At 43.3% G+C, this 13,918-nt stretch overlaps 1 protein-coding gene across 1 annotated transcript in view; it reads right to left on the bottom strand.

Moving 5' to 3' along the window:
• The window catches only part of DNAH5 (dynein axonemal heavy chain 5), a 282,567-nt gene that overhangs the window by 210,418 nt on the left and 58,231 nt on the right, over positions 1-13,918 (bottom strand). The window contains 3 exon segments of the mRNA XM_023239471.2: positions 1,154-1,314; positions 4,802-4,886; positions 8,265-8,399. Coding sequence (XP_023095239.2) covers positions 1,154-1,314; positions 4,802-4,886; positions 8,265-8,399 — 381 coding nt within the window.

Genomic DNA, 13,918 nt, shown 5'->3' with positions numbered 1-13,918 from the left:
TACTAAGTCATTTCTGAATGCTGCTCATTAACCAAATATCCCGCATCGGTCAATGAAGCCCAACCAAATGAGAAAAGCAAAACTGCTTACTCGGAACTTGCCATAGCATGAGTCGGCCACCATCACCCGCATTTCAGAAGACACTTAAAAGCAGGCAAGGGAGCGGGAAAGCCTTCTAGTGGACGAAAGAGAAGCTTTCAGGCATGTCCTGATTGGAGGCTGCTGGTGTGGGGGACCTGGAGGCGGTCCCTAGAAGTGGGGCATCCTGTGCGATCCGCGAGGGGTGCATATTTGGCTTTCTCCGGCCCCAGGGAAATAGGCTGGGGGTACGGACAAAAATTAGGGAAGCCGACAGTCACGAACCAAATGCTGGCACTACTGGCCAATTTGTCACAGCAACTCTTGTGTGGCTGCCCCGCAGGCTTCCTGCGACTCTGACAGTGCAGGCTGGCTCCCTGGATTGTTTCCTAGATAAGGGGGTTGCTCCCTGGACAGGTTGCTGCCAGTTACAGGTCAAAATTCTGCTTTACGTGCGGTCTGGCCTTTGTTTGTATGTTCAGTTTCTCAATCCAGTAAATTATTTTTTGATGCCCTGGTTAAGACCTAAGCTTTATACTACCCCAAATCGCAATCATCAAAATAAAGACCTGAAATAAACAGAACGCGAAACGTCTACCGGTTTACTTGCTCCAAGCAGATAATGCCCCCATCGAGGGCAGAGGAGACATGCACTTTATTTTGCACATACACAAAAAAATTATATATCCATTATTACAAACCTTACTTTAAATGTACGAAATTTGCCATTAAGTAAATAATGTACAGGCCATTATTTTTTAAAGGAAAGACTTCACTGTATCACACACACACACACACACACACACACACACACACACACACACACATGCACGCAAATACATATACATAATGTTATATCAATTTTTGTTAACAAACTGAATATTAAGTCCTATAACTCAACAGATTTAAAGGAAATGTCTTGTTTGCTATGAATGCTTTTAGAAATACTTCTTTGAAAGTAGTTTTAGATAGTTAATGAAAACAGTGGTTACCTCTATAGGGAAGGATTTTTTTTTTTTGTAGAATTTACATGATTTTGGGTCATTTGGGGTAAAGGATTACTCCGGCCCCTTACCCTATGGATGTTCTCAGGGGTGATGGCTCTGGAAGGGTCAGTCCTGATGAAGAACACACATACTCCAGTAAGAGCCACATCTTTTCCCTCAGTCACAAACACCTTAGGTTTTTTAATCTTTTCAGAAAGAGAAGTCACTCCTCCTGGAGAGCCAAGTTGTCCTACAAATGCAAAAGAATTTTAGTTTCACAAATGCTACTTACGGTCCATATGGTTGTCTCTTGGAATGAGTTTCCTTGTTAAAATAGTGTCGCATTGACTCATCCATGTGCCCTGGAAGGTCTGCTGCCTGGACAATCTCTAGCCTGAGCCCTGAAAGGATCTAAAAGGAGGTGACTGTTTCCAGATCACAGGTGCATTTCAAAAAAGTGTTGCTCCAGCAAAAAACAGGAATGAGGGGTGGCTGGGGAGCTCAGTCAGTTAAGTCTCAGACTTCAACTCAGGTCAAGATCTCCCAGTTTGTGAGTTTGAGCCCCGTGTCGGGCTCTGTGCTTATAGCTCGGAGCTTGGAGCCTGCTTCGGATTCTGTGTCTCTCTCTCTCTCTGCCCCTTCCCTGCTCACACTCTGTCTGTCTCTGTCTCTGTCTCTGTCTCTCTCTCTCTCTCTCTCTCTCTCTCAAAAATAAATAAACATTAAACGCACACACACACACACACACACACACACACACACACACAGGAACGAGAGGCACAGGAATGAGAGAGTTTGGTCCAAAGCAGATTCTTGCTGAAGCGACAATAGTCATTTTCATCCACAACAGGCCACAATAGAGGCAAGGGGGAGGGGCAAAGAGGGAGACAGTACCTGTTGCATGTGCTGGGTGTCAGCTCCTCTGCTTGGTACCTTGTCTACATTATTAAAGTCACTACAACCTTAAAGGCAGCGGTGGCCTGTCCCCTGTCACAGCCAACAGGTGGTAAGAGTTGAGATCAAAAAACTAGCTTTGACTATAGAACTCCAGACCCCTGCAGCCCCCTCAGTATTGTGCTACAGTCAGGACAATGTAGAGCCAGGAGAGCAACGGGATGAAGGGCGTGGGCTCTAGAGTCAGACCCCAAGGCGTGAGTCTCCTCCGCTGCACTTCATGGCCATGTGACCTTGGGAAAGATACCTAGTCTTCCTGTGCCTCAGTCTTCTCATCTGAAAAATTCGAATAATATCCCTAGAAGCTAGCATCTGCAATTGTTGTGAGGATTAAATGAGTTAATACATGTGAAGCCCTTAGAAAAGCACACAAAAACACTAGGCCACTAAGCATTACCATTATTATTATTTGAAAATTTTATTTTCGGTCGTCGAAGCATGTAGCTCATTGAGTGGACCATTTACGCACACAGAGAGAACCAGTGCCCTTGTCCGCCCACGGAAGTTGGAGCTCTCCAAGCAGATCGGTAGCTCAAGCAAGGTTATCAGGGGCGGGAGCACAGTGCCAAGGGAGGGACCCGGGGAAGAACGTGGACTGCAAGCTGAATCCTAAAACCCTGCAATTAGAACCTCTTGGAGGAACCTCCCCCCACGCAACCAAGTTCTGCCCCCACGGTGCCGGGCTAGAGACTGGTGCTGGGGCTTTGGCAGCGAACCCGCCCAATAAAGATAACCAGCAGATATGCCTCACCGGGAGGACAACACGTCACCGTGGGATATGCAGCGAACGCTCCCAGGGCCCACAAGAGCAAGGGCCTGGGGAATCAAGGTCAGCCAACTTGTGACAGTGCCAGTGCCGCTCGAGTAAAAGCTTTCCTGCCACCTCGTCCCTCTTGTGCCTGCCCTACCTCAAGCCAGAGCCGTGGTTTGCACAACGTGGACAGGAGCAGAAGGTTAACTTGAAGGAGCAGAGGAGGACCATATGCTTCTCTCCTCCTGTGAATACTGACCTTCAGCGGTCCCTGCTTGGAACCTTGGGGGATGGTGGAAGGAAGTGGGCGAGCCAGCAGTGAAGAAGATTTAACTTTAGATCAATTCATTTTGATCAACTGGATAGTTTTAGTTTCTGCACTGAGACAGTATTTGTAATGTGAAGCAACCATAGGAACATTTCCTATCTAAGAATATCCAGGAAAGTCATGGAATGGTCTCAGTGTTGATCCAAGGTCAAAAGGTTAAAGCCAGTCCCACGGTAAAGGTCTAAAGGGAGAGCGGGGAACGAAATTAAATTATGTTTACATCCCGTGAACCTTCCTCGTTCACGGTCACATTTACACGCGAACCCTGAACTCCACCCCAGTGCACATTTTGTAGATAACTCAACATCCCATTTGACTTTATGTTTGTCAGACTGGGATAGAATTAGGAATTTCTGTATTATTTTGATTTTTCGTTCAAAGTGTAATGGACTTTCTGGGTGCCTCAGTGGCTCAGTTGGTGAAGCGTCTGACTTTGGCTCAGCTAATGATCTATCTCACGGTTTGTGGGTTCAAGCCCCGTGTTGGGTTCTGTGCTGACAGCTCAGAGCCTGGAGCCTGCTTTGGATTCTGTATCTCCCTCTTTTTCAGCCCCTGCCCCGCTCACACTCTGTCTCTCTCTCTCTCTCTCGCTCGCTCTCAAAAAAAAAAATAAACACTAAAACAAAAATTTTTTTTAAAGTGTAATGGACTTTCTGACCACAAAATATCAGAAGAATAATTCTAGGAAAATCCCAATCACTTAGAGTATGCATGCATAATTTTCCCAGTTTTTAAACAAAAGAGCATAGTCATACTATATGCCAACAGCAATAACTATTTTCCCTTCAAAAAGGTTATAAAAAGATGAATGTAATATTTTAATATAATCATAATATATTTGTTTGTGCCCCTAGCTTGGCTTTAAAATTATATGAATCCACATAAACGTAGAATGGGAGATGCCAGTTGAATCCACACAAAGATTTGCAAATTTTCTCAAGTGAAAATAACTAAACTTGTCATTCCACATTACTCGTTTGAATCATAGTCGGTAGAAAATAAACATAATGTGATATTTAACTAGACAACTCATTATGCTTATTGGCAACAATTCCTCTGTTAAAAATAAATGGTGCCTATATAGAAAAGAAACAGATGCCCATAAAAAGTTCTAGAACATCACTGCATAGAATGAACTAGGATGTAAGGAAAAGAAGTCTCAAAATGTAAACTACTTTATTATTCCTCAATTACCAGCACAGCCTGAAAAGGAAAGCAAAACATCTCAAATGAAGTTAGAACAACCAGGCTAGACAGCCATCATCATCCGTCCCTTTTCCTTGAGAACAAAACAGCACCTTGGCCTCACCCACCACACCTCACCGCTGCCCATTCGTCCCATCTCCCAGCGTGGATGTAAGGGGCCTTGTCAGCTCTGAGAGTGGCTTTCTGCTTCAAGCCGTCCTCAGATGAATCTGGCAACACGTTTCTGGCTTACGTCGCATCAAATTCGGATACCTGGGGCGCCTGGGTGGCGCAGTCGGTTAAGCGTCCGACTTCAGCCAGGTCACGATCTCGCGGTCTGTGAGTTCGAGCCCCGCGTCAGACTCTGGGCTGATGGCTCAGAGCCTGGAGCCTGTTTCCCATTCTGTGTCTCCCTCTCTCTCTGCCCCTCCCCCGTTCATGCTCTGTCTCTCTCTGTCCCAAAAATAAATAAACGTTGGAAAAAAAAAAATTAAAATAAAAAAAAAAAAATTCGGATACCTGTATCTGCTACCTCCACGTCCTGATAATAGAATATAAGGTGACGAAAACCTCCAGCAACAAAAAGCTGATCTATTCTTTCAATCTGTGAAAAAAAGAAAAGGCAAGGTCACAACTCCGTTCTGAATTAGAAACCATATTTCAGTCAGCATTTACTATCAGCTTTCTTCTTCATATAAAACTGCATCTAATGCAAAGCATACAGAAGGTGTCATGTATTTTTCAACCAATAAAACCACGAGAGAGTAAATGCCTCACCATAATAAAAATGTAGTTCAAAGAAGGAATCCAATCAGTCATCAAAATATTTGCTACATACATGTTTGAAAAGACTGTCCTTCCATTTTTGCTAATTTCCTAAAGTGTTGAGCTGTTGAAAGCAGATATAAATATAGTGATTCATTTTCACTCAATTGCAGATCAGAAGGGAGAACAAACCTTTCAAAACCTAATTTAACACACTAGAGGTAATTAATATTCAATTGGAGTAATCACTGGAAAATGCCATGAGAACACATATGATCATGGAACATTCCATCCAACACTAGTCCAGAACTCAGTCCCATCCATGAGGTTCACTACACAACCAGAGGTCTGCCAACCGGCCTACTACCAGTGGAAGCACTTTTTAAAATCTTTTTAAATGTTTATTTATTTATTTTGAGAGAAAGTGTGTGCATGCGAGCTGGGTAAGGGCTGATAGAGAGGGACAGAGAGAACCCCAAGCAGGCTCCATGCCCGTGTAGAGCCCAACATAGGACTCGAACTCATGAACCGCGAGATCATGACCTGAACCGAAATCAAGAGTCAGATGCTTAACCGACTGAGCCACCCAGGAGCCCCAGAAGCAATTTTCTTAAAGTCACTAGCACTGTTTTAAATTCATATTGGAGGAAAAAGGATAAAATCTACATGCCCATTAGCATGGCTACTGTCAAAAAACAAAAAAAAAAAAAGAAAGAAAAAGATAAATGTCAAGGATGCGGTGAAATTGAAACACTTGTATACCCTTGGTGAGAATGTAATATGGTGCAGTCCCTATGAAAACAGTATGGGAATTTCTCATAATATTAATATATTCCTCCATGATCCAGAAATTCCACTCCAGGTATATACCCAAAAGAATTGAAAGGAGGGTCGTGCAAAGATATTTGCACACCTCTCCTCACAGCAGCATTATCCACAGTAGTGAAAAGATGGACACAACGCAACTGTTCATTAACAGATGAACGCATAAACAAAATGTGGCACAGACATATGATATAATATCATTCAGTCTTAAAAAGGGAAATTGTGACACAGGCTACAACATGGGTGAGCCTTAAGGACATTTTGCTAAATAAAATAAGCCAGTCACAAAAAGACAAATACTGTAGGATTCCACTTATATAAGGCATCTAAAGTAGTCAAATTCTTAGAGACAGAATGTGGGATGGTGAATTCCAGGGGCTGGGAGAGGCAGGGGGGAGTTGTTGTTTAATGGTATCGATTTTCAGTCTTGCAAGATGAAGAGATCTCAAGATGGGTTACACAACAGCATGAATAAACTTCACACTACTGAACTGTTTACTTAAAAACGATTAAGATGATAAACTTTATATTCTACGTTATTACCACAATTTAAAATAAAACATTTGCGGGGTGCCTGGGTGGCTCAGTCGGTTGAGCGTCCGACTTCGGCTCAGGTCAGGATCTCGCAGTTTGAGTTCGAGCCCCGCGTAGGGCTCTGTGCTGACAGCTCAGAGCCTGGAGCCTGTTTCAGATTCTGTGTCTCCCTCTCTGCCTCTTCCCCACTCATGCTCTGTCTCTCAAAAATGAATAAACGTTAAAAAAAATTTTTTTTAATAAAATGTTTTCAAACAAAATCTAGCCTGAAATTTTAAGTGTGAAAAAAATAAGCCCCCTCCAATTTCCACCATATTATAGATAAAACTATTATATATAAGGGAGAGCAAGTTGCCCTGGTTTCTTCATGACTCTTCTTTGATTGAGAATGCTGTCGGGCTGAGTGGGACGCCGTCGTTAAGATTAACTTCCAAGCCAAGAATCTGAAGGAGATACTTCCAAAAGGCCAGTACTGAAACTCCTGCCCCTCTACTTTGCTTGGGAGACTGAGCCAGGACGTTTTCTTTCAACCTCCAGGTTTTGACATTCCTGGTCCTGAATATGACACAACAGTTTGACCTGGGCTTCTTATAGTTCAGAACTTGTACTCGTTTATTCCCCTCGCATGATCCCAAATCCAGATGTCTGAATTAGGAAGAGGGGTAGAGTTAAGCATTTCACCTCTCCAAGACTGAATCAGTTAAGTGACTGTCTCATTCTGTGCCTCCATTTTGGAGGAACAATATTATCTACCTCCTGGCATCATGAAAATTAAATGAGATAACAGATGAAAACCACTTAGATGAGACTGACACCTGGTAAATATTCAACAAATGTTAGCTGGAAGGAAAAGGAGAAGGGCATTTCCTCAACCTCTAATTAACTCATCCTGCAGTCTAGCCATTTTAGTGTTGTCCACCCCTCACTGTTCCACTGACTCCTACTGATCCCACCAGACTGACATGGCAGGCAGGAACAAAGCCACCGGAGAACTGGAGCCAACTCCTACTGGTTCATGACAGCCAATTGATCACAACCCTTTCCAACTAAGCCTTCAGTAGCATCATGTTCATAGTCTGGAATCAGCCATTGTGGCAGTATTAACACCACAGAAATCAACACTCAAAATAGCGCCCCCCTCTACCCTCTTGCTCAAAGCTGGTTGTTAAACCTTTACAGGTATACCACTAAAAAGCATTATCAAGAGTGTGCCACCCCCATCAACAGAAAGAATTCTCTCTCCCTCTCTCTCTCTTTCTCTCTCTTTTTTTTATGCTAATAAACCAAAACAAACAAGCAAACAAAAACAAAAAAACCTTCAGGAACCATCATAGGGCTCCTGATACGCCTTCCTCAATGCTCATGAAATTATATCCTCCCATATTTTGATCTTCCCTCTGTAATCACACCCCAGATTTTGGAAGGAAATCACGGCAGAAAATGGAAGTCAAGCTCAGGAACAACAGAAACCAGATTCAGCTGCCAAAATTCAATCTCCCAGGTTAGAATAGGACAAATGCAAGACAAGATATATCAGAAGCTGAGAGAAGATTCTATTCTCCGACCTCAAGTTCCAAGATGGCACCCGAACCCAGCTTCCCTGGATTCAGAAACAGGCAGACATTGCTGTCAGAACCATGGAACTTAAGTGACAGTTATAAGTACCCCCATTCAACATGAAGAGCTGGAGAGCCCTAACGTCAATCTGCCACCACCTGTATGGTCAGAATGGAATCCTGTCCGTGTTAGAACAGACACCCTCCTCTGCAGCCCAGCACAGATCCTGCCATAGGACAGAGGTCAATAGGTTCTCTGTGCCCTCCATAATCAAGTCTGGGAACACTCAAGTGCATCTCACCTGATTCCCCTCAAGAATGGCATCTTCCACTTCAGTTTTGTCCAGGTCCACGCAGGAAGCTACTATTGCAAATAAGTAGTCATGTCTGCCATCCAAGCGTGCCCGTTTGGCTTCCTTCTCTTCCTTCAGTCTTTGCTGTAAGAAAGGAACAAAAATGGTATGTGACAACTACTGTTCTCAGATGTACTCATTTTGTAATAACCGCATGAGACTGTTGCTTTTTTCAGGTCTTGAGTACTCACATAACAGACACCTTAATGGTACCAGTTTTAATCTTCCATTTTTAGAAATAATGTTATTCTGTTATGAAAATAAGATGTGCGCATCATTTTGAAATTGTGTAATACAGATAAGCTAAAAGAAAAAAAAATAAAAATCATCTGCCATCCAGAAATTATTACTGCAATTATTTTGTTCTAAGCCTTTAGATTTATTTCTATGCATATATAAACATTCAAAAGACACACAAAAAAAGAGATCCCCATTTTTGTAAACATTCCCCAAGCCTTTAAAGTAATATTGTTCCACATCATCTCCTACCTTTATTGTTTGTCTACAGATTCATATCTGGTCTTGAAATTGATTTCTGAATACTAGTGCTTACCTTTAAATTGATTGTTAATTACAATACTAAGGCATATGACCAATGTGGGCAGTTTGAAGCATATCCTTCCATACGCACTATGCTCATACAAACGTATGCAAATGTATACACACATCTGTATATTATACTATAAAATTTTCATACATATCCCCTTAATAATACACCACAGACCCTTTTCTACTTTAATACAGGCTATTCCTACCTGTGTGATAGCTGTAAACTATTCAACAATGTGGATGTACCGTAATTGATTCAACCATTCTGCCACTGGTGGATATCCAGCTTCCAATTCATTTCTTGAATTAAGTACATTGCCTGAAATGCCAATGAGCAACACTAGGAAGAGAAAAGGTGGCCCCTCTTTTGTTCAACATACAGTTATTTAACCCCAATTTGTACCTGTGCTATAGAGGCAAATGCTACCCAATGACGTCAAAAAATCTCATAGCCTGTTTGTCAGGATCTGAGCGGAAAGTATAAGTATGACAGGATGGTATTATGGTTGCCACCAGGGCATCAGATCAAGGCAGGGACCTTTATGGGTCTTCAGAGAAGTTGCAAAAAGGAGGGTCCCCCACTCCAGCCTGGGGCTGAGGTAGCGATGACAGAGAACATTTTGGGAAGAGGTGGGTTGAACCTAGAGTGGAAGGGCAGTTGGCCACAGTCCCAGAAGGGAGGCATTTCTGCACGTGCACAGGCCAAGTGGCGTAGGAAAGCAGAGCACACTTTGGAAACCACAAGGTAGCCAGGTTGACTGAACTAAAAAGGACTAGAAAGACATAATGGGAAATGAGAAAGCAGTCCGATCATAAAATATCTTGTGGGCCACATAAGGGAGTTTAAGCGTTATCTGAAGTCCATGGAGAATCACTGACGGGTTTCAGATCAGGGGAGATGTTAGCTGTCCATGCTGCAACAAAAAAATCAGTCATTCTCGAATGGATAAAGAAGATGTGGTTTATATATACAATGGAATGGTACTTGGCATTGAGAAAGAATGAAATCATGCCATTTGCAGCAACGTGGATGGAACTGAAGGGTATTATGCGAAGTGAAATACGTCAGGCAGAGAAAGACAGATACCATATGTTTTCACTCATATGTGGATCTTGAGAGACTTAACAGAAGACCATGGGGGAGGTGAAGGGGAAAAAAAAGTTACAGAGAGGGTGGGAGGCAAACCATAAGAGACTCTTAAATACTGGGAACAAACTGAGGGTTGATGGGGGTGGGGGGAGGGGAAAGTGGGTGATGGGCATTGAAGAGGGCACTTGTTGGGATGAACACTGGGTGTTGTATGGAAACCAATATGACAATAAATTATACTTTTAAAAATTAGTCATTCTGTCAGCAGTGTGGAATGTGGATTGGAGCAACGCAAGCCTGGAGACAGGAAAGCCAGTCAAGTGGCTTATGGCGGCATTCCCAGAGCCCAGGATGCACAGACCATTGGGAATGTGGCTCTGGAACTCAAGGGGAAGCTGCACTGTAGACCCAGATGTAGATACGGGTTCTCAATGCAGCGCAATTGATATTACAGGCCAGATCTTTCCTGTTGTGAAGGGTAGTCCTGCACATTGTAGGGTGTTCTTGGTCTCTTCCTTCTGGATGCCAGGAACTCCCTACTACTGAGCTGTAAGAATGAAAAATGTCTCCAGACTGCCAAACATCCCGTGTGTGACAAAATCACTTCCTGCTGAGAATCACTGATACGATAGAGACAGAGACAGTCAAGACGGTATCTTTTGGGGTTATGCAGTGCACAACCTGCACGATTATGTTATCAGTCCTTTCATCCAGTAGGGGGCATGTGCATACTAGATATTCAGTAAACACTTGTCAAATGAATAAATCGAACTTTAAACCATGAGTGCAGATATGATTTTCTAAGAAAGAAATGGAGAATGAAAAGCAAGGTGAAGAGCCTTGGGACGCACCAATATGCCAGGAGCAAGGAGGGAAAGAATAGCCCACGGAGACAAGTGAGGATAGTGGGCAGGCCGCACCACCAATACACCACAGAGCCAATAGTGCTAATGCTATAGCGGAGCGGTGGGGTCAGTTAGGGTTTCCTTAGTAACTAATTGTGTTTACAAAAGGGGCTACAGCATCCCACAGCCCCTTGGCAAAAGGATCATGCCATTCACCTCTCCTCCTCTTGAAGGTGGCTGGCCCTGTGACCAGTTTTCACCAAAAGAACGTGGGGAAAAGTAAGACTGTAAACCTGCCTAAGCTAATCCTTAGGAGAGCTTCAGCTTCTGCCTTTGCCCTTGGAAATGCTCCCTGGGAACCCAGCTACCATGCTGTGACAAGTCCAAGCCACATGGGGAGACCACATGGAAGAAAAACCAAGGCATTCTGGTCAATAGCCCCAGCCAACCCAGCCAACACCCCAGAACCAACTTCCCTCCAGGTGAGTAAGCTATCTCAGACATTCCAACCTAATCAAGCCTACAGAGGATTGCAACCCAGCCCAATGCCACTCAAAGCAGAACCACCCAGTTGAGCCCAATCGCCGATATACTCAAGACAGATAATAAGGGACTGCTGTCTCTGCTATAAGCCATTATGATCTCGTGTGGTCTGTTATGCAGCAGTAGATAACAAGGTAATCCTTGTAGAATAATTTCACTGGTTGGACAGAAAGCAAGTGGATGTAGGCTTGAGAAACAGGGGACTGAGAAAAGAGAAATATAAAGATACTGAATATAAACTATTCTTTCCAGAAACTTGACTATAAAGGAAAGAGGTGTGGTAGTAGTAGATAGAGGGGAATTTACAGTCAAGGAAGAATTTTTTAAGACACACACACACACACACACACACACACACACACACACACAAAACAAACAAACAAACACCTTCAAAAACAGTGAAGAGGAAAAGGTTGGGGATTTCAGAGGGCTTGAAAGGCCATCTCTGGACCCATGCAATTAACATTTGTTTTCCAGAACCTGAGGTGCCTGGCTGGAAAGAATTGGAGGCGGAAGGAGGAGGGATTAGGGATTTTTAAAATTTATAATATACCTATTTTCTTGCCATTTCTCTCTATAGGAACTAACACAGGTCCTGACACAAAGTATACATTCCATAGACATCAAACAGAAGCAAATTTACATCTCTTTTTAAATGTGGCTACAACAAGGATGATGTCCTGTCGTTTAGACTGTTTTCTTCTTGCTTGGCAGGGAGGAATAAAGTGCTTTTCAAAGCGAACTCTCTGGGTTTGTACTAAATGGCTTCAGCAGCTTGAGGACATGGTGGGCAACCAGGGGAGCCAGAAATCAGGCATCAAAACAACCATCTTGCGGCAAATGCTGGGGAGTGACAAAGAAAGAAAAGAACTAGAAAACCAGGAAAGTCAGGATGTAAAGCCACTGAAGCCTTCCGAAGAATAGAGAAACTTAAATAAGACTCTGCCATGGCAACACATTCTCTATGACCTGATTTTATGAGACTCCAAAGGGGAAAAAAATATATATGTGTGTGTGTGTGTGTGTGTGTGTGTGTGTGTGTGTGTATATATATATATATATATATATATATATATATATATATATATTCTAGTGGAGGAAAGGAGTGATTGGTCCCTAAAACAGAACACTAATGATTCTATTTTTACTTAAATATCACAGAGGAAGAAAAATTCCAAAGAAGTGTCATGTGTACACAGCGAATTATCAATGTGTTTTTAAAGTCAGTGTTTTCTAAGCTGCACGAAAAAGCATGTTAAGCAACGAATGTGTTCTTGCATAAACTGATCGTTGGTTCTATCTTTGCTGAACAACGAGGGAATTGTTTTTTAACTACCACAAGAAGTCAGTAACATCAAACAAACATTTAGTGACCAGACCAGGGCATTGTCAGCCCATAAACTTAAACCCGGAGCTTTCTGGCTGCTAGGGAATGGCAGCAACAAGCAGTCAGGTGACAAGCTGTCTGGAGGTGGCTGTCCTGTTGGCCTTTGAAACATGGAGGGCAACTGGGGAGGGATTAAGATGGCAACAGGCGGACAACGGAATGGCTTTTTTTGGAGTCACATTAAAATTGTTTCCTGTTGCATGAACAAGCACCGAGGGATGGGGGCGGGGGGGGGATGGGAGGAGGGGGCTGGGCAACCTATTCAACGTCCACAGAAATCTCGAAAGTAGTAAAACACTTCTGCAATGTGGTGGCAAGCGATTTCGCTGCCATCCTTGGAGAAAAGAGTCACTAATGTGCTAACTCACAAGAAACAAGTGCTGCTTTCAAGGCTGGACAACTCTGCGTGGACAAATGAGCCCTGGTCCCGATCTTAGGTTCCTGTCCCAGCTCTGTCACTTGCATCTGTCAGTCAACCTGCCCAGGCTTCAGTTTCCAGAACTGCAGACTCAAAGTGTTAGACTAGGGATGCCTGGGTGGCTCAGTGGGTTAAGCAGCTGACTTCAGCTCAGGTCATGATCTCACGGTTTGTGAGTTCGAGTCCCGCTCACAGTGCAGAGCCTGCTTCAGGAGCTCTGTCTCCCTCTCTCTCTCTCTGACCCTCCTCCACTCATGCACTTGCTCTCTCTCTCTCTCTCTCTCTCTCTCTCAAAAATAAACATTTAAAATAAAAGCATTGGACTAGATGACAGCTAAGCACCGTTACCTTCTCTGCGGTCGGAGCTTCTTGCTGGTTCAAAAGTTAACACAGACGAGAGACTTGAGATTTTAAAATACAAATCCCAACAAAGACCCAATGCATGAGCTTTCATAATAAGCTCTGTGATGTTTTCTCATGATGAGCCTACCCATCCAACTTTTTTTAACACAGTATACCAACTTCTGCCTTTAACTCTATGGTTAAGTGTGAGTCTGCGTGCTTGTTCACGTGAGACCGTGCAACTTCCTTTTGGCTCCGGACTGGTAATCCCTGAGTATGTGAGAGACCTTACTCTCATCTGAAAAATGAAAATACAAGTCCAAACCTGAAGGGCATTTGTGAAGATTAAAATGGGAGCAGTCTTGAGACAATACCGTCAAGCAGCACTTGAATTAAAATGGCATGATCAAGGCACTGACCCTGGGCATC

This window comes from Felis catus, chromosome A1, assembly GCF_018350175.1.
Source record: "Felis catus isolate Fca126 chromosome A1, F.catus_Fca126_mat1.0, whole genome shotgun sequence".
In the NCBI taxonomy this organism is placed as follows: Eukaryota; Metazoa; Chordata; class Mammalia; order Carnivora; family Felidae; genus Felis; species Felis catus.
This window is presented reverse-complemented; position numbering and strand designations above follow the sequence as displayed.